This window comes from Betta splendens, chromosome 7, assembly GCF_900634795.4.
Source record: "Betta splendens chromosome 7, fBetSpl5.4, whole genome shotgun sequence".
Lineage (NCBI taxonomy): Eukaryota > Metazoa > Chordata > Actinopteri > Anabantiformes > Osphronemidae > Betta > Betta splendens.
The window spans coordinates 17520625-17547067 of record NC_040887.2 but is presented as its reverse complement, the minus strand read 5'-3'; the positions used below and the strand labels follow the sequence as shown (position 1 = coordinate 17547067).

At 41.7% G+C, this 26443-nt stretch overlaps 1 protein-coding gene across 4 annotated transcripts in view; it reads right to left on the bottom strand.

Moving 5' to 3' along the window:
- Window positions 1-26443, bottom strand: part of LOC114858214 (metabotropic glutamate receptor 4-like) — a 168978-nt gene that overhangs the window by 114026 nt on the left and 28509 nt on the right. For all 4 annotated transcript variants that reach the window (XM_055510197.1, XM_055510196.1, XM_029155137.3 and 1 more), the window contains one exon: window positions 2823-3782. In XM_055510197.1, the coding sequence (XP_055366172.1) occupies window positions 2823-3368 (546 nt within the window). In that variant the 5' untranslated portion in view covers window positions 3369-3782. The remainder of the gene's footprint in view (window positions 1-2822; window positions 3783-26443) is intronic.

Below are 26443 nucleotides of genomic sequence, written 5' to 3'. Positions count from 1 at the left end.
GGAGCAGTCACATGATTAGCACTGTCATTAAGAAGTGTGTGCAAATAGTTTTGCTGCAATTGAGCTTGGTGATGGCAAATAAACCTGCATGAGGATTTTCAAGATGTCTCCTCTACATGTACAGTAAAAGGCTGCAGTGGCTACACTTGAAGTGTTTATCGATATTCATAGATGTTTGGCGTTTCTTGCTTAGATGCTTTAAAGAGAGAAAAAGTAGGACTGAAGATTCTGGCAAACATTGTCCACTTATCATAAACACTGTATATCATATGAATAAATATCTAAATATCAACGTCCAGACTGGTATGAGGACAGAATGAGGGACAATGTGCTAGAGGAGGTACGTGGTTGGTTGGAACTCAGTGTGCTTCCATAATTTTAAGAAATGAGACCATCATCTTCTTTTCTTTCACTCTTTTCTCATCACCCACTTTTAATCCACACTCTGTACATCCGCCTCTTCCCTATTCCCATTTCACATAGTCAGTCAGCTGTGTAGTTCTAATGCAGCCACACTTTTACATCTACCGTACAGGCAAAAACATGTGCACATACATAGACAACACACAGGTACTCAAGTTCAGTCATACACCTAAAGTCTGTCACACATTATGCACACAAGACTAGTAATCCATGCCAGTCAGGTAAGTTATGGGATCACAAGTGACAACATTGTCACTTGGAATGTACTTTTCTTACATTGCTTTACTACAATAAACTCATATTCCCAAAATTATACTGTAGACTACACTCTGGCACCTCCAGAGTTCCCACATGCTTACTTAGCCGGTTACAATTCTAAACAAAAAGGGATTGCAATCCTGATAAATAAGAAGATTAACTTTATACATAACTGATACTGTTGTAGATTCAGAAGGATATATAATATATATATATTTATATAATATAATATAGAACATTCTGATACAATACATTGAATATTGCATATCTAGTGTATACGGTCCTAATGTTTCTTTCACACTTTCTTCACATCACTGTCTGCTCACTCTGGTTCTAAACTTATAAGAGAGTTTTTCCTCTCCACTGTTGCTGTCAAATTGTAATTAAAGGCTTGCTGTATGTGGGATCTGTTGGGTTTAGTTGTGTAAGGTCTTAAACCTTACCTTGTAAAGTGCCTTGAAATAACCTAGTTGTGATTTGGCGCTATATAAATAAAATTTAAATCAAAACAAAAAAACAAACCAATAATCAAGAGGAGTATATATTTTTCTTATATTCTTTTCTAAAAGCAAAACTGTCCATCACAACGGTAACAAAATGTGATGCACCTCACCAGCTTCCTATTTGCTCAGGGGGAAGGATAATGTGCACAGCACTCGAAGAAGTGAGACGCCAGATTTGTGTCAGAAAGTCTATGCATCTGATAAAAAGCAGAGCAGATGGAGTGCAGCGCTTTATTAGAGTTGACATGTGGCACATCGGTCCGGCTTGTGATGCTGCACTCTTCACCTTTGTGCCCTCGGCTAAGTGGTTAGTCAGCCCTTGAATTACAGTAGACACAGAGACATTGTTGAGTCAATGTCACAGCAGGTGATTCAAACCTTATCTCCTCTGTATCCTTTCAAAAGATGAAGCGTGGGTGAATACTAGGGCTGCTTATTGTGTTCAAGCCTATTTGAAAACCAATGGATTTCTTTGCCTTTTCACTTATTTACCAAAGTTAAGAATTAGAAGTAAAGTCGCAACTTTGTATGATTCATTCTTTCATTCTAACTTACACTGACCTCAGACAAACATGTTATAATTATTTTCCTATTAAACTATTATTTATTTGACAAATAAAAAGCTGGTGTGTGTTAGCTCAATGCCAAGAGCTAACTCATGAGCAGTGGTCCGAGTGAAGCAGTTGTCATTATAAAACACATGTTGGTTGTGGGTTCACTGGGCACTTCTTCACAGACAGCTCTAAGGCAGACGTCACATGTTCAGCCCAAGGTCAGATCCTTCAATGCTCCAAGAAACATGAACCTAACAGTGAGCTGTGTTTCAGACCATCACAGGCCTCACTGAGCATGTAAAATGCTTAAGTCCATGACAGGCCAAGTACAACAAGGACGAGTGACTGAAAACTGTTTGGAACAGTATGAGGCTTTTCTGCCAAAAGGCATTAAAGCTACTGTGGGTTTGCAAAACTGTATCTGAACAAAACCACTCCCGATGGAAAGACAAAACAAGTGGAGCTGTTTGGCCTAAATGCTCTGCTCTGAACCAGAAACCTCTCAAAACAAATTTGAGGTCATTTTTTCCTGACAGGAAAGGCAAGAGGACGCCAGTAAAACAATAATATCATAAAGAAGAAAGAATTCACATGTTAGAGAGTCACCAACATTAAATTTAAAACTGGTGGAGACAGAACTGTGCAAAAGCAAATGCCTTAAAACTTAAGGAACTGAACCAATATTGGGCCCAAATCAGAAAATCATATCAAGCTGTTAGTACAAGCTGAATCATGGGGGCTGTTTTGACTTTGATTGTTTGATGTTTGTGTTTCTGAATCTACAGTATATCTGCTTCATGCTGAGGCTCAATTATGATCAGATGTTTTTTATTGGTCTTTATATCAAAGGACATAGAATAAAACCAGGCTGTAGTAACTTTTCCACTTTACTGTGTTACACATCATGTTAGCTGTATGTAGTCTTTCTTTCTAATTGCACAATACAGTATATTCAGTAGTAGTGGAATAGGCTCATGGTTCCATGCTTGTAAATGTAGAACGAGACTTAATGCTGTGACACAGTCTTTGTTTAAGTAAAATAAAAAACCTTGAAGTAAAGAGCCAATATGTGGAAGCGACTGACCTTGAAGAGGCGAAGGATGTTGGCCACCATGATTGACACGGAGCTGGCAGACGCACCTATCACTCCCACCACTCGCTCAGGCTTTGTGATGATGGGCGGCCCTCCGCTGAGACACTTGACATCCGTTGAATCTTTCTCAATCAGCGCCTGTACAAATGTCAGCGACTGCTCCAGAGCATGTGTGTCCCGGGAGCAGGTGTCCAGGATGCGCGCCCCCAGAGTGATATTAGGCAGAAGCTCATTGTCATTATTTATACGGTCCAGGGCAAACAGCATGGCCTCCAGCCGGTGAATCCCTTTCTCCTTCTTCAGCTCTCCGCAGGCTTTGCCATCGTTCCCCCTTGCGTGCACGGGGAACAGCCCACCTAGTGAAATGTCCCCGTCAATGCGTATCGAGTTGAGGTGTGTGTGGCCTGGCATTTTGGGTTTGGCTGTCAGGACAACTGAGAAAAAGCTAGTCAGCAGCAGTAGCAGCTGCAACACCCGGCAGCAGATGCCTCTGTGGCAGCCAGTCCGCACTCGCTCAAAGCCTTCCTGTACAGTCATGATGAACGGCTAAATCTGCATCCAAATACAAATTCAGATTCTTTGAAAGTGAGAGAGGACTGTACACACACATACAACTCTCCTGAAGGTTGGCGGCAGCTGTTTTCAGAGCGCAGACATCTTCAGAAGTCTCCTCTGTCTTCTCTCTCTGACGCAAACCATGTAATTCTAATTTCACATGCAGCCTTGTTTTATTGTCTCTCCCACCGTGTTCTTTCTTCTACAGTATGTTGCACCTGTGTGTAGTGGCTATATGCATTAACCAAACTTTGTCCACAGAGAGTTCTTAAAAAGCAATAACAAAAGCAGCTGCGCCTCTATTCTCTGCTTTTACCCAACCACTTGGGAGCATTTCATTTCTCCTTATGGTCCTTCAAGCCAGCCAAAAGTCCCGGTGGGCTCCACAGCAGGAATCTGCAAAGAGAGGAGACCTGTGTGAGATTGTGAAGAAACGGTAATAGGACCTGAAATAAAATAATGATTCTTATTTCAGTAGTGGTGTGTAGAGGACGTGGGAGTTTGGCTCGGGCAGCTTTTGTCTCCTTTATGTAATTATCCACAAAGTCTTACTTAGATCAATGTAAACAATACAAGCTCAGAGGTTGCGCCCCATGTTTTAATTAAAATCACATTCTGAACCGTGCAGCATGATGGCACCAGAAAAGTAGTTTTAGTCTCGTAGTCGAAATAATACCCAGCAGTGCACAGGAAATCTTTTCTGTCCCTCAGCTGCTTTCTGCGCACTACACTGAATTATTTCTATGTGCCTTGAGCATAACTGATTTGCTGCTGTTTGGCACCTTTCCATCGACTTTATAACCTTTATAACGAGCATTAGATCTGCGCACAGTGGGAGAAGCCTGCAGCTCTCAGCTGACCATCAACGCAAACGCACCTCTCTGTCATACCCGGCTTCATGCTGCCTCTGTATGCTAACACGCAGACTCCTGCTGCGTTGTAACAGAGGACACAAAGGGAAAAAGGCCTTCAGAGTCAGAACACTGTGCATCAGCTGTCAAACACATCACTGTGGAGCTCTGATACAGCGTTGTTCATTTACTTCAATTAGGATTAAGTAGGCATCAGTCAGGACTCTTTTACTGACATTCTTTTCTTTATGTTTAGTAGCAAAGTACAGTTAAACATATATTTGGAGAACTATTGCACTGAAGCATCAAGAGATTTGCCGTGACTCATAAATTATCCACAGCTCAGCTCTCTAAGTCGCGTGTGTTCCTATGTTCTTTTACTTTGCACATCAGATCAAATAATAAAGATGCCCCACTCTAACACTGCAGAGTGGCCCCGTCTTGTGCTGTTTCTCTCATCCTGCTGGGAACCAGAAGGAGATATTTATATCACCCTCCACAGATCATCCTCCTAAAACATAGCATCCATAATGGATGAAGACCTACCAGTCACGGCAAAGCATCTCGTTCCAGGGGAAACCCAGACGAGAAGGAATGATGTGCAAAGGTAAAAAAGCAACGTGTCTGATTTGTGACGATTTGATTCAACTTTGTGCAATGACACAATGGAAGAAATAGATTTGATACACATGAACTGGGATCGAAGCAGCCTTGTGTTAGGACCATAATAGTTCTGCAGAACATTCTGTTTTGTCTTTAGAGATTAGCAGCATGGGCGGTTGGAAATAGCTATTTAATTTGACGATGTGATTGCATTCCTGTTTGTGTAGATAATAATGTTATATGGCAATATACTGTGAGATCATAATCTGAGAACCGAAGGCAGAATATTTAGGTTTGAAATCAAACCGTTCTTCATCATTGTGATTACAACTCGATGAAGTCACACAAGCAGAAAGCTGTGCTGAGAGCTGGACAATCCTCTGGTCGGAGGTAAGAACACAGCTCGTCATCGCTCTGAAGCACTGCCTGCAGACTGTCTGAGATAAACAGATAACATCAGCCGCCTGCAGTGTTTGAGGTAGAGAATATACAGTAGCAACAATGGGTGTGACACAATAGTAGACAACCTCCAATTGATGTTAATGTTACCATTCAAGTTACAGAAATAATCAAAAATGTCATGTTTGTCAAGTGACATTATAATTAAAGCTGCATTTGAGTAATCCTTACTTTGACCCTTGTTTTGTGGTGGAACCTGAAATTATTCATTTTGTTGAGTTACTTTAAAAGACCACTGAAGTTAAGTGACGATTGCCATCAAATGAAAATTGTGCTGCTTTATGACTCGATTTTTAAAGAAGTTGTCTTGCTAATGTGGGAACTAGTTTTGTCTGTGAACTCTTTTCTTTCATCATTTGAGCAGCACCACACACACTGCTCTGATGTTTCAATTGAGGACAAATTGCTTAAATTTGTTACAAGCATAGAAAAGTTTAATGGCCACAAGAGAATTGGTGATTTATCTATGTAATAATAAAAAATATTCAAGAGCTAGTAAGAGATAAAATGCTGAAATCAAGAGACATAAGAACACTTTAAAAAAGGTACAAACAGTTTTACTGCCATATGATCAAAGGTTGATGCAGGCAAATTGCAAATTCTGAATCAGCCACCATCTCCTCGCCAGCTGCCATCCAAAGTCAGCAACCTCACACCACAGTGAGTGCACCTCACTGTAAAAACATTATGATTAAACCAAGCTTGAGGTTTACATTATATCAAACCTGTCAATCAGTAAAAGACGTTTTAGCTTTTGTTTTAGTGTTTTCTGAAGTAAGTGCCTAAAGCTGCTCAGTTAGTGTTGACTGTTCAAAGCATTTCAGTGGAACTAAAAAAGCCCAGAGCTAAAATCTGCTCCCAGCTGTCACAATCTCGAATATGGCGGACCCACATGCACGGCTCAGAGACAGGCAGATGAATGATAATGAGATTTAATTCAGTCATCTTGGTCAATAGACAGGCAGAATTCAGCACACAGAGAGCATTCAGCAGAGGTACAGGTAAGTAGCAGGCAGAGATTGGTCTTAAAGGTTTCCAGGTTGGCAACTGATCGGTTAGGCTTTCGCTACGGTACAAGCTCAATTACTAGCAGGATATACAAACTTTAGAGTAACATTCAAACGGTGGTGGATAACACACGACAATCTGGCAGAGGACTGAGGTGAATAATGGTGACTATATTTTTTGGCGGCGCCCCCGAGTGGCAGCCTTTTGCAGCAGCTCCCCGTTTGTGTGAATGTGGGTACTGCACTATGGGGGTAGATGTAGATTGCTCTGGTCTTTTTAATTGTTTCTATACTTTTCGCTCTTGCGTCTCGGAACCCCGCATACAGCCATGGTCCCATTGTTTACACCAGGGACCAGATGTTAGCATTCTGTGACGCGCCAACGCTACACCAAGGAAGACCTGAGGTTCCCCGTGAGCTGAAGCGGAGAAGACGGGGAACCCGAGCTGCAGCTCTGTGTTGGGCTAAAAGGAGACGGTACCAACCCACCCTGCCATCCATTGTCATGGGGAACGAGAGATCGCTTCCTAACAAGATGGATGAGCTAACCGTTCTCACCCAGCATCAGAGGGAAGTCTGGCAAGCTAGCGTCATGGTGTTTACAGAGACATGGCTAACAGCGCCGGACATGGCCGTGGCCCTGGACAGATTCCAGCTGACGCGAGCGGACAGGACAATGGAGGGAGAGAGGAGGACTGGCAGTATTTGTGAATAACAGATGGTGTAAATCCACTCACACCACTGTTAAAGTACAGATCTGTAACAAGGACATTAAACTGTTAACCATTAGCATGAGGCCATTCTACCTGCAGAGGTACACCACATTATCACGATAGCTGTGTATATTAGCCCCCCTCGGCTAACGGTGAAGCTGCGTGTGATGTTCTGCACTCAGTGGTAAATAGACTCCTGACCCAGAGCCCAAATGCCCTTCTCTTCAACTCGGGAGACTTCAACCATGCCCCTCCATCGTCCACACTGCCAATATTCACCCAGTATGTCTCATGCCTCACCAGAGACGACAGAACATTGGATTTACTGTATGCCAAAACCAAGGAGGCATACACCTCAACTGCACACCCCCCCTTGTTAAGATCTGACCACAACCTGGTTCATCTCCTGCCCGTGTACAAACCCTTTGTATGCAGGCAACCAGCTGTCTCCCACACAGGTGAGGCAGCTGTGGACTAATGAGACTGATGAGACCGAGTAGGCTCTGAAGGACTGTTTTGACACTACTGTGTGGGAGGAACTGTGTAGTCCACATGGGGACATTGACTATTGAACAAACTACATCAATTTCTGTGTGGAGAACACAGTACCCACCAGGACAGTATGGCACTTCTCCAACAATAAACCCTGGATTACTCCTGAGATAAAGGCCCTCCTGAAGGAGAAGATGAGGGCTTTTAAATCAGGCAACAAGGTGGAGCTGAAAGCTGTGCAGAAGGAGATGAGATGCAACATCAGGCAAGGAAAGGCAAGCTACAAGAGGAAGATGGAGGAGCATCTGCAGCAGAACAATGTCAGCGGAGTGTGGTGGGGGGTGAGAACCATCACTAAATACAAGGAGCCCGGCACTCAGGCTGAGGGAGACCAGAAGTGGGTTTACGACCTGAATCTGTTTTTCAATAGATTCGACCAGTTGCCCACCCCCACCCTGTCTCCACTGCTGCATTCAATGACCTCTACCCCCACTCTGAGCCATTCCAACACCTCTGACTACACAACCCTCAGACAAGATGAAATAAAACTGGAAGTGACTACTATAATAAGACAGGAAATGACCTGTCATTCACAGGAAACGCTGTGAAACAGAAACAATGCTGCTGCAACCTTTCCACATTTCTGTCATGGTTTGCAGTTTTCTACATTTTCTATAAAGTTAGAAGCAAAGAATACCCAGAAGGACAGAACCCTCAGTTTTCTATCCTGTCATCTGTGCAAGCACATGCATCCTTCTAATAAGTCAGTCAGAGTGAAGCCGGCATGTGCGAGGGTGACATCCTAATCCGACACACAACTGATATTTTGGCTGCTGTAGCAGAGGAGAGACTTGGGCCCAAAAGGCCGATAGACAGAGTTAACGTCAGCACAAGACATGTTGCTGCTGCATGTTTGTCTGTGTGTGAATCATGCAGCTTGCTCTAGGTGGGGCATATAAACAAACATACCTGCATGTGACATTAGTTTCCTCCTTCACAACCAGCTTCAAGTTTAAAAAGGTTCATGTTTAAAAGTGAAGAACTCCCTCACAGGGAAAAATCTGAATGTTCAGCTGCCTCATCTTAGCTTAACACTGACAATTCTTGTGTCAGTATCGGCTGAAGTACAAAAGGAACGGGAGTTTAATTATTATTGACGTCAACCTGATGCTCGACTGTTGTTGTCAACAATGAAGGCATGTCTTATTGCCAAGAATAGTAGTGACTGATCCTCTGAAACGAGTGAGTCACTGGTGTTTGAGAGAGTGCATATGAAGTCAAATTAGGGTCAAATTAGATTTGGGTGTGCGTAAGCCAAGCTGTGCGTCACTAACCAGATTTGTGTGTCCACAAATTAATCTGTGCATGTTAAACCAGATCTGTGTGTGCACAACCAAATTTGTACCTGTAGACTTAGTAGGGCTATACCATGCTTACACATAAATTGGGACGTTAAAATTAAACTCTAACAGATCTGTAATGTAAAACAAGACATTAACAAGGGCAGCTAACAGGATTTTACCCAGGTAGACAACTAACCGGAAATCAATCACCAGTTAACATGGTCACTCTTTCATATGGAACACCAGTTTACGTTAGCTTTCTGTTAGCATTTGCTCTCAGCGACAGAATAATCTATGGACTGAGCATGGCCCGAGTATTTGGTATCGGTGTCATCTTGAGAGATTCTGCAGCAACACTGGGCGTGAAGCACCTGTAGGACGAGATCATGTAATGTTACAGTATCATGTGAATGGGTAGTTTGCTTTCTTTGCTTATGTGGTAGATGTGGGCGGATCCTAATATTGATAATATTGATACCAACGCAAGATTTGATATCGTTCGATACCTTGACAAAAATATTGATACTTTGACTGGATTTTTACCCCTGCTGCAATTTTTTTTAGAGGCGAACTAACTATCTCGTCTGTCTGCGTCTCTAAGTGCTTGCGTGTGCACCTGTATGCCAGAAAGCAGACCAGACCAGGAAGCAGACACGCACTAACAACCCCCCCCTGTTGCTTTGAGATCTCACGTGAATCATCGACTCGGGCCAGCAAATAAACAAGCATAAGGAGGACACAGACGAAACAGAAGGATGCAATTAAGTAGAAGAGAGTAGCAGTGTGTGGCTATATTTTCAAGCTGAAAATGAAACAACGACAACCTGTATAATCTGCAAAAAGGTTAAATATAGTGGAAACACCACCAATTTATATTATATATTTATATTTACTGTTGGGATTTATTAAATTAATAATACAATTTAACACACCTGAAAGTCATAAAAATGTATTTAAATTTGATAATGTAGTAATTATCAAAAAGTCCAGTATTTACTTGGTATCTGATCGACACCAAAGCTTGCAGTATCGCCCACCACTATTATGTGGACTATAGATTAATACATTTTCTCAATGTACATATGACTTGTGTTGCTATTATTAGTCCTCCACTGACTTGCCCTAAGTTCTGAAGCTTCAGCCTGTGTTTGTTTACCTTTAACCATGCAGGACCCAGTGTCTATAATTAGCTATTAGCATCCTCATTACACCAGTGGAGGCGCAGACTATTACTGGAATCCTTTGATCATGAAAAACTAAAATCAGGTTAACTCTCAGGGAAAGTCTGGGTTCATAAGTGAGGTAAGTGTTTTATTTTTTTCTTACTTTATATTATGGCAGAATTTAGCATGTTTGCTTGCTGTGAGTCACTTTTTCTAAAATATGATCTGAGCTTTAGTCAGGACTAACTCAAATTGCAGCAATCTTCCACAGAGAGTGTTAATACATTAATTGTCTTTCATGTCACGCAGTATCGTTGCTTCCTATGCCTCCCCATGGAGGAGCCCTACATCACCTCTGTTAGACAACGGGATGATGTGAGATGAAGCATAGTTTTCCTTTAAGAGTGCACAGTAACCTTTGTGGTAAAACCACAAATCACAATTGATGGATCATACTGTGAGTCAGTGTCACATTAATTTTAAGTGAAATGTTCCTTGTATAATGTCACATTCAAGGTGGTGAGGACAAAATCAAGGCTAGGAGGCTGCAAGCATAGAAAACGCTTGAAAGGAATAGAGAGAAGGCAGCGTGTGCACACAACTGCATTACATAGTAGCTCTAGACACCAGACTCCAGCTCCATGACGGACATCAGGCACCTCAAGACTCTCTCTCGTCAACCAAAATGTAGAATCAAGCAGCTGTAGCTGTCTATACTGTAGCTCAAGACAATAGAAATAATTACATTAGCCAAATTGAACTGGCTGAAGCCAAAGTAGCATCAGTGACACAGTGTCTTCTGCATGTACCAAATATGTAAATTAAGTGTAGACAGTAGTCAGCAAGGCTCTGTCATGTTCCAACATGTCAAGGAGATGCAGGCCACTGTGGTTTTGTCGTTGTTTGCTTCATTCCTAATTGAGGACTTTTTTTCTCATACAATATGTGTTTGAGGCAGTGGAGCATTAAAAGACAAGGAGGCCACAGTACGTGTGTGTCCCACTTTGCTTGAACTATTTTTTCATGTCTCACCACAGTTTACAACATCAATGCAAACTGTAGCTGTGCTGCTAAGGAGCTCAGTCTGTGGATCAGAACGTCCTAAATGTGCCAAATGAAGTAGCCACATGAACATTCATGCTTTTGACCAGCTCTTCACAGATGTATTATTTCATTATGATACATGTATAACCCAAATGCAATATGCAATGTGTGTGTGTGTGTGTGTGTGTGTGTGTGTGTGTGTGTGTGTGTGTGTGTGTGTGTGTGTGTGTGTGTGTGTGTGTGTGTGTGTGTGTGTGTGTGTGTGTATACACACAGTTTGCAGTAAACATTATGATATAAAATTAAGTATAACATCTGGCAGCTTTATGATATTACCAAAACCCTCCATGCTCATGTCCACAACTTCCACAAAATAATTTACAAAAGTAGAATAAAACAAAATACAGTACAGGTATGCATACATCTTCATTTACCATCATAACCTACCTATAACAAATCGGAAAAAAGGGGGGTATGGTCAGCACACCGTCACTCGCCTCCCTTCACCGTTCTCCTATTGTGAGCAAGGCAGTATGTACAGTACAGTAGATTAGATTAATTCTTCGGTAATTTACGGTCTTCATTTTGTCCCGCCAAAGTAAATATGATATGCCAGATAAGATAGCAGCAACATAGTTACACCACAAAAAATTTGTTCCCTAATTTCAAACACTGTACTTAGCTTCTAAGCCCACTATCTTACGAAGAGCAGAGAGCAGCTGGGAACGTCCTACCTTTAGCAGCGCAACCAGCTTCTGCCGATTGCGCGCTGCCACCCCACGTGTGACAGGTTCATCACCGTAATTGGGGTGACATGTAACCTGGAAGTATTATATGAGGGAAAACAACATACACCAACAAAACAATAACACACATACAGGCAATTGTGCCCATTGTTTTGAAAAGGTTCAATTACTAAATTAAACTAAGCTGGCCCAGCCAAATGGGCAGCTATCAAAGACACACGACAGATATAAACAATATGTATGTAGCTCTTCATTTTCCAACCTCTTCATTTATACTGAAGCCAGATATTACTAGGAGGAAAGAAGGTAACAGGCATGTATTTCTTAAGCTTGATCACCACAATGAAACACTGTTTGTGTCTGCTGCACAAGAATCAAATGAAGCGCAATTGTGGCAGCTGCCATGTACAGTACAACACTCTCTGAATCCAATGCATCTTTCCCTTAGAGCAGCACCTAATAGTGGGGTAATGGCTGGCAAACAGAGCTGAGCACATTTCAGAGTGTGCAGTGGATATAGTTTTATCACAAAAAGCAAATGCTCAGAGAACACCTCCCTCTGTGGTGACAGAGGAGGGCAAAGACGTATTTGTGAGGAATCACATATTTCAAATCACACATTCAGCGTCTAAGTATAGCCCGGTTTATCTACGCTTCTGGAGACAGAAGCCAAGAATACCGCAACCCTCTGGTTGCTGCCACCCTGTCAAAGAGGGTTTCAGTGTTGAGGCATGCTTGAATGGATAAAGTGTTTTTTTTTTATTATGAGAACACCACCATTCACTTCTCTTGTGCGTTGCAACATGCAGACGTGGGCTGCAAAGGAAAGCTGCCTGTTCCAGAAGCACTTAAAGAAGACATTATGTTTGAAAAGACGAGCGGAGAACGGGAGCATTAGAAGCTCCTAAATATTTCTCGCAGCTCTAAGCATCAGACAGTGATGTCTGACTGTCTGCACCAGTCCCAGTTTCAGAATCAGCTCCAACTACTGAACAGGAGGCAACGTGTTGACAGTGTCTGCTCATGTTTTGGCTGCGAGATCTGACTGACTATTTCTACTTTAATACCAAAAGATTGTTTCCAGGACAAACCAAGCAAAGTGAGACAAAGCCTGATAGGGGTCCACTGTTGAGCAGCTGGACGTTGTCAACCAAGAAACAGAGATAATAATCTGTGCCACCCAGCCTGACCTACCATGCTTTATTCAAACTGCTTTACCTGTATAACAAAACAAGTTATTCAGCTTCTATTTCTAAAGAAAAGCTCCCAGAGCAGTGTTGGTTTGTCAAATACACTGTGATTTACTTGGTGTCAGCAGGTCACAGCAGCAGCACCTTAATAAAAACAGAAAACAGTTTAATTTTGACTATCTATCTGTGTGAAAATTCTCAGTATCATATCTGCACTTCTGATTACTGTAATATGGAAACACAAATGATCAATGGTTATAATAAACTGCAATTTTCATACAATGTCCACTTTGCAAACAAACGTTACACCAAATGTTGGATAATATTTAAACTCATTCAGTTTCCTTTTGATTTTTTCTCACCCTTCTCTACTGTATCTTACATGTTCACAAGACTATTTCCTGCCTAAGAATGTCTTTTAACATTGAGGCAGCAGAAACATCTGTCTTTGATATACAGTAGAAGGTAACTCTGGTTTGAGCCCAAATGGAAATGTTTCTGGCTCCACCTTCACCAGTGGTCTCTGCCAGTTGCTGAGCAACTAATTTCAACCAAGAAACAAACGAAACGCAATGGAAAAGATTTTTTTTGTGCAGATTAAAGAAACAAGCTAGAACATGTTAATTAGTGAGCCTTTGAGGTTCTGGGAGCAGGATTGGAAGGTAGCTGTTTTCAGCTTTGTGCTAAACTAATCCCAGCCGCTTCCTTTGATGGTCACCCTCCCCGTTTATATGCTCAGAGCACAGACTGCAGAGAAAATTTCAAAAAATAACATATTGTTTGTGAACAATATGTTATATATATATATATATATATGACCACAACAGTGCACTGTTGTGGTCATGAAGACTGTACCACATGTGTCTCTGACAGTAACCCAACAGCTGCGTTGCATCTTGGTACTGTAACTGTATGCATTGTGTTGTGTAATGATTTATTGATGTTAAGCTGCTTTAGCATAAGGTCACACACTTCTGAGCTGGAATCAAAGGTCTCTGTCTACATCACAACAGAAGCCTAAGAAGCACTCGCTTCTTCACACTGTCGTCTTTTCTTTTTAGTGGCATCATTACTAAGAAACTAGAGATCAGTCTATTTGTGCTCAGTGCTCAAATCTTTCACTATTTTACCATTCATCTCTTCTTAGAGGGATCTCTACAGCTTCAAAGGAGGCTCAGCCAGCCTTTGGTCCGATGACATGGATTTAATCCCCAGACTAAAGATTTTATAAAAGTCAGTTTTCTCCCTTTTCCTAATCTCATCAAACATGCTCACTGGGCAGCGAGGAGGAAACTGTGAGATGAAAACAAGAAGGCAAACAGTGAATAAAAGCGTGTGGTAGGTTGTAAGCTTTGCATCATGGCTAATTGGGATGCCAGTGTGCTCTTTTTAAAGTCTGCCACTTCTCCAAACTGTATTCTGCGAGTCTTGGCAGAAAGTGTCCTTCAAACCATTAGAGGCTAGAGGGCTGCAAAGAAGTGGTGCACGAGGACTGTTACAGTTCAACAAATGTTACAGCAAGTTGGAAGATATTTGTATGTTTAAAAGATGCTAACCATTAAAACATCAAGACGCAATGTTGCTGTTTGTGTGTCCTTCCTTTAGCCTTTCACTCATCTGTCTAACTCATGTCGTCTTATAGCAGCTGTTCCTTCAGCAGCATGATGTTGGTATGTGTGTGGGTGGGATTATAAACCTGCTGTTCAAGATCATTATTATGATGAGCAGCTATGCAAATATACTTCACTTGACTCTGTGAACTCAATTTCGAAAAAACGTTGACCCCACAATCACAGTATGTCTTTCGGAAAACATCTGCGGGTCAGTAGCCCTGAGTTCAGCCACAGGGTGGTCTCTGTGGTCCACCAAGCCTCCGATTCACAGGCAGTTAAGTAAGTGACAGGAGCCATGGTCCAAGGCATTAATGGCCTGTCTACCTGTCCATCACTCACACCACAAGTCAGTGTCCAGTCATTACCTGTTACACAGTCCAAATTTTGTTTACTTAGATGCCAACTTCATCATTAGAAATCTTTCATTGACTGTATTGTCAGACTCATTTTCACAGTATTTTATTGTCCCAGCTTCTCAAACGTGACCATCATAAATCCAGTAATTTAAGTAACTAAAACTGTTACTTAATGACTGTGGGATTTGGCATCAGACCAAACAAACGGGTTAAAGTTCTGTTGGATGATCGTCTGAAGGTTCAAGTTAAATGATCACAGCCGTCTAACATGTGCTGATATACTTATTGTACTCATCTGTTTATGTGGTTCACAGCAAAGAATTCATGTCCTAGATCACAGAAATGCATATTAAACCCAACCCATAATCTCGTTACTAAAAACGAGGCAATGTTCCATACAGTATCCAAACAGAAAAAAAAACATTGAGGCTGAAATGAGTCATTGCTCTTTCCTGCCGACTCTGTCCAACATCGTTATGCTGTAACAGTAGCTGTGGCCACAGACTTTGTGGCTTTGAGTGGGAAACATGCAGTATTGGATTCTAGGCTTCTTTCTGTATGAGGCTAACTGCTTACACAGAGTCATGGTCTCACAAACATAATTTCCACATTGATGAAAGCCTCTTAATTCCAGACTCCTTTGTTGTACTTGAAAAATGAAAAGCTATGATTTCTCTCCTTTCCAATTTGCGTATTTACCGTCTTGTGTGCATCTTGGGTTTTCACAATTGAATACAGCCCATTAATTATTCACCCCTCCCTGCTTCATCACAGCCTCCTTAATTCTCTTTATCTCTCCCTTCAGTCTCTTTCATCGCATCCTCAGCACCAGATAGTGGGAGAATGTAAACCTCTCTTTGTAGAGAAGCTTAGCATTACCCAAGCTACTGTACATGTGTTTGAGGCATGGGGTCTGATAATTTATCCTTTCATCTGTCTTGTTAATTTGTGGATCAAAGCAGATGAGGCAGAGCATAAAGGGACAGGCCACAACTAGTTGGATGTTTAGCATCCCTCTAACATCACTAACCGACCGAGATCAAGACCACATTTTTGCTAAGTGTCTGCTTCATGTTTCTCTTTACAACAATGCTTTTACAGATCGTCTCCAAAGATGCTCAAATACTAACTACTACTAATACTAATAGTTTGAGCAAAACTACATCTACAGGCCCTGCGTGTGCGTAACTCTTTAGTCATCTCACATCTGCCTAAATTAAAATTTTTTTCTTTTAGTAATTGTGCTTAAAAATTAATGCAGGTTTTTACTACTAGCATTCATCATGCTCTGACAGCTTCCACCGAAGATTAAGCATTCGCGCTCAACTCCAGAGGATAGACGTTTCCCAGATGAGAAACAGGGTCATTAACTTGAGGCTCCTCTCTGAAAAAAGTGTCTGACTGAGCAATTGGGATTTTGTGGAGAAATTAGAGAAAGACTTTGATCCATAAAGGGATCATGTCAAATATGTGTCTGAGTGTCTGGTAAATATGGGACATCTGGAGTTGATCCTTCCGTGAAGCACTGAGATTATTTGTCTTCCTGTGATATAATAATCTTCTGGTTCTTGATGGAAAAACAAAAGCTGGTCACTAAGCTCCTCAGGTGCTGTCTGTGCTAATCAAGTGCATTTGAAATGGATTGTTTAGCCGCTTATTGACTCAACTTCACACTGAAGTCAACTTATTTAGGAGATTACCTGCTAAAGATGGAAATGATGCCACTTTCCACGTGAAGTACTTTCACTTTTTAACTTTGAGGAGACAAGTATTCCAATGAATGCAGGATATAACAAGCGCTACCCTCGAGTTTGCTCTCAGACATTTACATGTACCTTGTTCCTGCTTCTTTTCTTTTCAGAAATTCTGTTTTTGTTGATAAAAATATCCATTGAAGACAATTTGAAGTAATTGTTTAAACAGCTTCATTTACTTAGACTGATTTATGCCTGTGCATGTTCATGAACCCTGGTCTCAGCAGCTTGACCCATGGCTATACCTGACATCTACCTGAACTGTCAGAAACTAGTTTGTGCCTCTACAGGGGATCAAACGACAAACTTCTGAATCCACTGTGTGCTCGTTATGGTGGATTTGTGTTGCCGTTGTATCTCACCTAATCTTCTCCACACTTTCAGAGTTTTATACACATACACACCTCTCACCTGTGGGCTGCTCAGCTTTATCTGCTGGTCAGTGAGCCTCACAGGACTTGTTGCTTTTGTTATGTTTGAAAGTAAAACCTTGCAAGAACTAACAGTGACAATAACACTGAACCACAGAGGGAAGCAGCGGAAGGATGAACTGGCCCAGGTCCTGTTCACATTTTGCATTCAACAAGCAAATGTTGAATGCAAAATGTGTCTTGTTGCTAATAAAGGTTCTGTGGAGCTCCGTCTTTGCTTGCGAGGGGGCTGCTTTGCAGTGCTAGTGCATTTTTGTGCAGGTCTCTCTTGTTTACTCTTCGAAGCTCACTGGACTTGACACGAGGCATCCCAGCAAGAGAACAAGGGTCAAAACCACTAGACATATCATTAATCACAGAATCTGTGGGTTTTAGGTTGGGATTATCCATTCCTTAGGGCTTGGAGTCTGTGACGGAGCCCCGCGTAGGTGCTGCAGCCAGAGGGAAATGTCAGTCTGGTGGTGCCTGATAGACTCTGCCCCGGTTGAGGCAAACTACAGCGAGGATGAAAGAGCCGGAACATTGATTTCAGTTCAAGAAGCAGGTGGGAGGAAAAGGGAAAATGAGGGAGGGAGAGAAAGCTTCAAACTAGCCATTTATACCCAGCTATAGGAAATGTAGTCAGCTGAAGTGTGGCAGTACGCATGTGGATGCAGTAGAAAAGTGGAAATGATTGAGGTCACCTCATCATTTATCGTTACTTGTGCCTCTATTTTAAACTATTCACCTTATATTTCAAAATGAAGGTAACCAGAACAGGCCTCTGTTGTGTCAAGCTGTACTGAACCACATCACATTTCTACAGTGTGTATTGCAGCACTATAAGTTAAATGACTGATGAGGGAGCTGGTTGTTTCAGATACCAACTCTATTTTACTTTTAGAAACGATCCCCTGCCTGGCGTCTTCCAGGCCCATGTGATGAGGAGAACAGGTGTCCAGTATTCTGACTCCACCTCTCTAAAGAGATGATGGTCAACTACCCCTGAGGCCGTGGTCCTAACACGTGTGATTAATGCATTAAGTGCGTGCATTAAGGAGACGAAGACGGTCTTTGAACACATCACAACTCGCACATCACCTCTGCATTATTAATGGCAGCACAAAGAGCCTGTTTAATGAGCCAGAACTGTCTAAGAGGATGTTGATTAAGCATGGAAAGATATAGAAGCTCAGATGACACAAGGCATCTACATTTCCTGGTGCTTACATTTCAGCTGCATATTTGACACTTTTATCTTTAAGCGACGTTTGAGGCAGAGAAGCCTCAAGGTTGAAGAGGTAAATGATGTGAGTCAGACCAAAATAAACAGACGCAAGTTACCAGCTACATTAACTTTGATTCTCTCAAGTCAAATTTAAGTGATTGCTTGTACAGATGAATGCAATGCCACAACCAAACAGGCCATTGTCTTTGCTGTGTCTTGTGACCAGTCAGTCCTATTCACTTTGCCACCTTATTTGCTGCACGAACAGAACCTTCGCTCCCCATGGGCCTCAGGAATTCTTGGAGCTCTTCATTAGGTACTGATCACTGCTTACTGTCTACGCAAACATCTCGCTGTTTGATGATGCCATGTCCCAGTTGTCTAGTCATTACTGTGTCACATCCTAATGGTTAATATTTGCTCCTTCGAACACATTAATGCCAGAACCAGCTCATAACAATATTCTGCAACCACCTGTTTCAGTGTGTGACTCAGGTTATCGCAGCTAGAACATAGTTATACGTTATCAGTCTGTCTCCAGCTCGAAACCAGGCGTCAGTACATCAGCACATGATGACACACGTCATGTCCTCTGCTTTAATTTCTATTCTACCACGTTCAATTATTTGTTGCCTAAACTGCATCTATTAAAATATGACTTACATCCTGCAGACAAAAAAATCCAGTCAGACTATTAGTTTTGGTCCAAAAGACAAATGTCTGTCTCCTGCATTTACAGCCTTTCTACCTAAATCTGCAACAATCCATTTACATTAGATTAAAATGAGATAGATTCTGCTGTCAGAGAGCCTTTATGTGAGGCCATATACGTGAACAAGAGCAATGTAGCGCTTTAACGACAGTTCTGTGAAACAAACGCGTTATCTTAGGTTAGTAAAACACGACAGCGAGGTTGGAACATGTCTGCTGAAGGCGAGTCACCATCAATGCCAGCTTGTGTGCTTTACAGGGCAACATGTCTCCAAACCTAAATAACATGATGAATGGCACTGATTCACACACAGCTTTGTATCTTTGGGAAGGTTTGTAAAATTCTAAATCTTGCCTGAAAACAATTCTTTCACTCCTTCATCTGTATGTCTTTGCAGAAGCACATTAGCATATTTTTGCTCAAGCAACATAATTTAGCAGCATTTTTGCAGCAGCAGCAGCAGCAGCACAGCTTTGAGTGGAGCCCAATAACCGCTTTCAAGGGAGAACATTTCAGTCCAACACGACAAGCCCATTCATGAAGCCACAATTACTCTGACGGCCTCTTATTATTGCTTCAAACAGCAACAATGTTGCCACAAAGGTATCAATTAAAAAAACATCCTCTTTTAAGACCAAGCTACAGATCTGAATGGCTCTAATTACAACAGGGAATGAACCTGTTCTATCTGCGGTGCTCGTGAAGCTCTGCTCTGGTGCAGCTTCTGTTGGGGTGAGAGAGGTCACTTCTTAGTCATCTGTTAAATTTTGTTGCATATCAGCATCTTAAGATGCAACTTTTTTTGCACAGGTCATGTCACAGCATCAACACTTGATGGTTGTTCATAGACAAAGACAACAACAACCTGCAATACATTTGTGTATTTCTAAATCTGGATAAATGTTCTTCCCTGCATTTTTCTTGAGCGATTTATTTGTGGTCTACTGATAGCGCTGAAAGTCGAGGCACAATAATGACAAAAGAGAAAGTGCCCCAAGCGTTGTTGTTCATCTCTTTGAAGTGAGGCTGCCTAGTGATTCTCAATTGTAAATGGTTGCTCTTGTCCTTAAGCAAATGGGCTGCAGTTTTTTTTCTCCTTATCTGTCACTTTCCACTGGACACCGGAATTTAACCATCCATCTCAGTGACTGCAGCAGATAGATGGAGCAGACACAGACACTAATGCTTGCCCAGTCAGGCAGCACACCTCACCAAACAGTGTCAATATGTCAGAGACATATTTTAAATGGTTCTATCAGCAGTTTGATATCTGCCACAGTAAAGATTGTGTCAATCTTTCAGGCACCTGCTTAAAGACCAAAGACTGTTTAATGTTAAATTAGCAGGAAGGCTTTAGCCAATTGAGTCTGAAGCAGCACATTAGAGTCTGACAGGCTACGCCAACATCTGCCACTGTATCTAGTAGATTTCAACACATACAGTTTTTGAAGATCATTTAATATATTTTTAAAATTAATTATAAAATATAAGAAAATGATTATTTTAAACAGCCTTTAATACAGAATTCAGATCCTGTACAGTACATAAAGGTAACAAACAAACAAAACAAACATAAAGAAATTGTAGAGGCTTAGAAATGATGATGTGTCCAAAAGAACAATATCACTATTAATCATAAAACATAAAACAATCAAAGTTATTTGAAAATTCTAAAGGAAAAGGACACGCAATGCCTCAATGATTGACAAAAGTATATTACAGATCAGAGCTATATCAGGGTGTCTCATGCAACAGTTGAAGTGGGGTTGCATAGTTTATTTGACTCCTAATAACATAACATATGCTGTTATAATACTGCATGACAACTTAGTTGCGCCTGCTTTTTGCGCGATTACTGAGGGCCATCTGTAGCCAGGCTGACAGTGCGGGACCAATCCACTTCGACCATGTCCACGAGTGAATATATCCATTGCTTTCGTTGCATCTGTCATCCGCACCAATTCCACAAAGTCTTCAGTGACGGTCAACGTGTCATCAACTCCACGGATGAAAATGACCAGGTGTGCTACATCTGTAATGTCCATGCTTTTATCAATTGCAAATGAAACCGCACTACTGTAAATGACTTTTTTAATCCAACTGGTTGACCAAATCCACTGAAATATCGGGAATTCTATGACTGTGTTTTTTGACAGGCTGATATTTGCAAAAGCCTGGCGCTTTTCAGGGCACACAAACTTCGTTGCCTTCAATCATGTATGTTTTTACAAATTCACCCTGACTAAATGGTTTTGAAGCCACTGCGATTTCATTAGTGATGAGGTAGCTAGTTTTCACTGCAGCATCACTGATGTGTCAGATGAGATTAAATACAGATCCACCAAAAGTTCATTCACCTTCTGTCTTCTCCGCTGTCCTTGAAAGTTGTCATACAGTATTTGTCGGCATGAAGACTCACATAGTGGCAATGAAGGTTATATTCTTTTGCACTGCAAACATGCAAATAAATAAGATGATGACCATTTTTCTTGAAACACTCTGCATCCACTTTTCTTTGAGACAGGTAAGTATAGAAGGTTTAATAGCACTCTCGTAATCCAGGCACTGGCTACGGTCAGTTGACAGGCAATCAATCAGCAAAAGTACAGGCAAGGAGCAGGCAGAGGCAGGAACAGCCGGCTGGCAACAAGGTAGTCAGGTAAGGCAACGGTACAGACTGGGCTTAGGCAGTAGAAAACAAGACTCGGTAACTGGGTTGACAACAAGACTGGACTACAGATAACACTGGAAAGTGGTGAGAACACGAAACAATGTGGCAGAGGAATGGGGTGAGTACTGGAGACTAAATACCATGATTGACAGCTAAAGGATCATGTGTATGGAAGTAAGGCTGAAACTAAACATGGGAAGTGCAGAAACTGGAAATGGCGCTACTAATGACTAAAAAATCCGGAGTTATGACACCTTTCTTTTATGTAAATAAAGCACATGAAACATGTTCTCTGATTATTCTTTTTCCAGGTTAGCAGTACTATATGGTAAGGGTTGTGATGCAAACAGCACAAGTATATGAGGTCAGAGATGATATTCGTTCATGTGTGATGGAGTGTGGCGGGTTTTAGATTGAAATTTTGGGAGCAAACAACGAAATGTGGTTGAGCTAATGCTCACGGCCTAGTGGGGGGAATACCAGGTGGAAAAAGCTCCCCCATTTATAGATTAAAAACCTTTCTAACATTAAAATATAAATGGAACTATTTAATTCAATTATATCTTTGTGTTTCATTCGTTATTAGGACATGTAGAGGTATGTATTGTATTGTATTTATATATTGCATAATATATTGTGGAAGTGTAAAGTACTTTGTCATGTTCCAAAGCTTAGGGGTGCCGTCATTGAATATTAAATTAATAATATTACTATTTTAAAAAATTGCCCAATTGCGTGAACATTGGTCATTTATTGTTTTGTTACTGTATTTGTTAGTTAAATGGACAGAAAGAATCCATTCTCTTCTGTGATAATGAAGCGCATGAGTTTCCTTTCCTTTTACACTTTATCCCAGCACACCGTATGCCCTCTGAACTGAGAAACACTTTCCCACCATATTCTCATTTTGTTACCTTAGTTGCTGTATGTTCAACACATACCCTTGCTTTGTAAAGTGCAGTTTTAAGTATTGGTAAACCAATCCCCTGTTTTGCTGCATCTATCTGTTTGAACTGCATCCTGTCTGTGCATCTGTTTTTTTTTTTTAAATGTCCACAGATGTTGAAACTCTCTGAAAATGTGATTTAACCGTAGAAGATGGAGCATCTGCTCCCCCTCCACAGAGACCAAAAACCTCTGTGACACTGAATGTTTCATTACATTCAACCTGCATTAGATTTACTAGGCGACAGGGCTGCACTCCTTAAATGCTTTGGATGCAGTGCTGCAAGGTGCATCCTGCCGCCCATGCTCTTCTGGTTATCAGCGTACTGACATTTGACAGTAGAAGTGAGAAGAGCAGGGAGCTAATGTGCTCACAGTGACATTTCCCTGTGGACATGTCAGATGAACTCTCGTAACCACTTTTGCTTTTCTCATCTCTAAGAGTGCTGTTGGAGTGGGGGTCAGGTCACCTCTTCCCTTTCTGTCACAGAGAAACCGGGGGATGGAAACTGGCAGACTAGAAACATCTGCTGTTCCTGCTGTGTTCCCTGTAAGCAACCGCATTATTTCACTGGAAAGCTTTCAACTGGCTCATGTTTGAGAAGGGGAGTTTTTGTATGCATCTGAACTATGTAAACAAAAACACAGTTTCATCAAGTTACTGGTTCAAGATTCTCTCTGTTGTCAGCGAAGGGAAAGCACAGAAAGTAATTTCTCCAGCTTTACCAAGTTTCACTGAGGCGAGAAGCTTTGACCCAGAAAATGAAACGTTCATGCCCCTGTGAAAACACCATCGTTGACATCACAGTATCAGACCAGGTGCTCTGAAAGGGTCAAAGGGTCTACGTTCACAAGGCTTCCATGTGAAGAAATTCTATTCAAATCCTCGTAAATGTGCAGGTCTTAAAGATAAAGACCTTCTCTATTATAAAGATAATAGAGAAGCCCCTGTGCCCTCATAATGTGATAAAAGTTGGGATGGTTCTAGGGCTTTCATTGATCTCTAAATAAAACGGAGAAGACGGCTGCACAGAAGACTAGAAAGTTAGCAGGCATAGATTATAATTATATAAAGATATTTGTGCTTAATCTTCATCTCATTGGGGAAGAGTTAAAGCCTCACTCAATAAATCAATGCTATTACACCACTAACAATGTTTAGCTTCAATTAATCTCATTACCATGGAGACAGCTCGTGAAACAATGAAACAGCTTAATGCAGGAAATAAAGTTCGCAAAGAGGACACGGACCTGTATCATCAGATGAGCCGGCAGTGTGTTGATACAGGCAGGTATAGCAGTGACAGCTACGACTCATTCCTCATCGTCTGACTATAGTGTATCTACACAAACAAAAGCCAGTTCCATACTGTTTGCAATCTAAAAAGCTATTAGGAAATCTAGGTTTTCATCTTGGCAGTATTTTCTTTGTACTATGTATGTGCAAAAACATTAATATAGATATGATAGGCTGATCATGTAAGGTTCTGGCTCTGTTATCAGGTTTATTTTGAAGGCACCTTGTTTTTCTGTCATATCATCATGTTTTGGGTTCCAGTTTCCACTTCCTGTCTTTATTTTGGTAGTCTCCCGGTTTCTGTTTTCGGTTCCAGCTTTACTTCCGGTCCCCATTAGTCACACCTGCTCCGTATCAAGTAATCACTTCTTGTATTTAACCACCACCTGTTTCCTCAGTTCCCCGCCAGATCGTCGTATGTATGCCAGACTACCCTTTCCAGCATTTAGTTATCCTGTTCATGTGTTTTGATCCTGCTCCGTTTTCTGACTCCTGATTCTCGCCTGCTCCCTGATCGGTACTTTTGCTTGGACAGCTCTGGAAATACGAACCTGACCGCCCGACTACGAGACGCCCTGCTCCCTCACAGTACTGTAAAACTGCTAGCTTCGGTTACTGAACCTCTGCCTGCCCCTGGATCCGAACCAGCCTGCCCCACCGATACCGAAGCCCCTTGATTGACTGTGCATGATCCGGATTGTCGGTGATTCTGAATAAACCGTTTAACCCTACGTTCTGCCTGTGGTCTCCGTGCTGTGCATGTGGGTCCTTTCATCTGCCGTTCCCTGACAGATCAAAGTCAATGTGTTCTACTGTATGCAGGCAAGCAGTGATAGTTGTACTTTATATAATGTGTCAGGGAATCAAAGTGTCATATTGACCCTTTTTAGGCTTGATTTATGTGGCAATTCACAGAATTCATCTCTCCTGGCCAAATCAGTATATAGCAGTGCTTTATAAGAGCCAGGGTCAGTGTGCTCCTGCAGCTTTTATCCACAGATGCATCTGTAGATGTGCAGAAATCCATCCATTCATTGTCTCTAACAGGCTCAAAAGTTTTGTCTCACCTCATTACTCCCATTTCCGCTGCTTCCTCAGCTGCTGAGGCCAGTGGGTAAATCACACATACAGTAACAGAGTGGATCTGCTTTTAACAGCATGAAACACTTTATGTGGGACCAAATGTGTTGAAATGGCTGCAGACAGTTTGATGTGGTTTTAATGAGGCTGATTTCAGCAATTTCAGAGTGACTTGAGCTGCCATTATTACAATGGAGATACACAGTCAGTAGCTATTTCCACAGACTGCTGCACTGGAAGGAGTCAACATTAGGGATGTGTTTCTGACAAACAGCTGCATGCAGATGTTTTTTATTAAACACCTTAAATAATGGTTCAAACAGTTATTTTTTGTTATCAGATCCAACCAAGGAGCAGAATTAGAAAACACGCTCAAAACATGGTCCTGATGGTGCTCCAAGGCTGGATCACCTAAGCTATTCAGTTCAAACATGGCAGAAACAGAACAGAACAGTAAACCAAGGTTGTTGAAATCTGTGTGTGTCCCTGGTGTCATCATGTTTCTAGATATAGGAATTTGCATGTGCTCAAACACCAGACGGCTGAAAGGAAGGAGGATCCCTGGGGAAGAGGCTGTAACTTCGCTGCTGTGCCTTTCCTCGTTATTATACGTTCTTAATGAGGAGCTCCTTTTCTTTAATATTTGATATTTGCTATGGGGTGGACAATGTGACAATCGAAGTTGGCAACAACATTGAAATGCCTCTCTTAATTCATACATATGGGGGGCAATTGGAAGAAGAATGTAAAGAGATGCTGCATAAAAGCGGATAGAGCGGGAGCTGTGTGGTACTGTAAGTAGTGGAAGGAGGATTCACAACTTTGGACCCCACACTGACAACAAATTAAAGTTGTTAGGTCTTTATTTATCAATTTTAGAGATGCACTCAGCAGCTTGTTGTGTTTTTGCCTTGAATCCAATTTAAAGGCCGTCTGTCATCCTCCACTATTAAAGCAAGAGACGTGTTTTACATCCCTGCACTAATAACTCTGGGGTCCAATTTGTAGCTTTTTTACATTTTAAACAAAGACAAATTTGCACATATTGATTCGACCTGTTTTACTCATCAAGTCAAGGACATGTAGGTATACAGTAAGTGTATAAGAGGAGGACTGAGGAGCGAGAGAATGGGTAAGTGAAACAGAAGGGTGAGGATGGTTCTGGCTGCGCTGCATGTGGTGCCTGGGCAGTAGTACTGCGGTCCCCAAGTCTCGTTTATCTCGTCCTGGCTGGGGTTTGTGGGGGGCAATGGGATGGGTAGCAGAGCTAGTCGGGAACCTGGCTCTGTGGACCCCGGTGCCTCGCTTCGCAACTACATTTCTCCACATTCATCCAATTAGTTCTGCGAGGGGCGTCCTGCTGATGGAGGGACCAGGGCT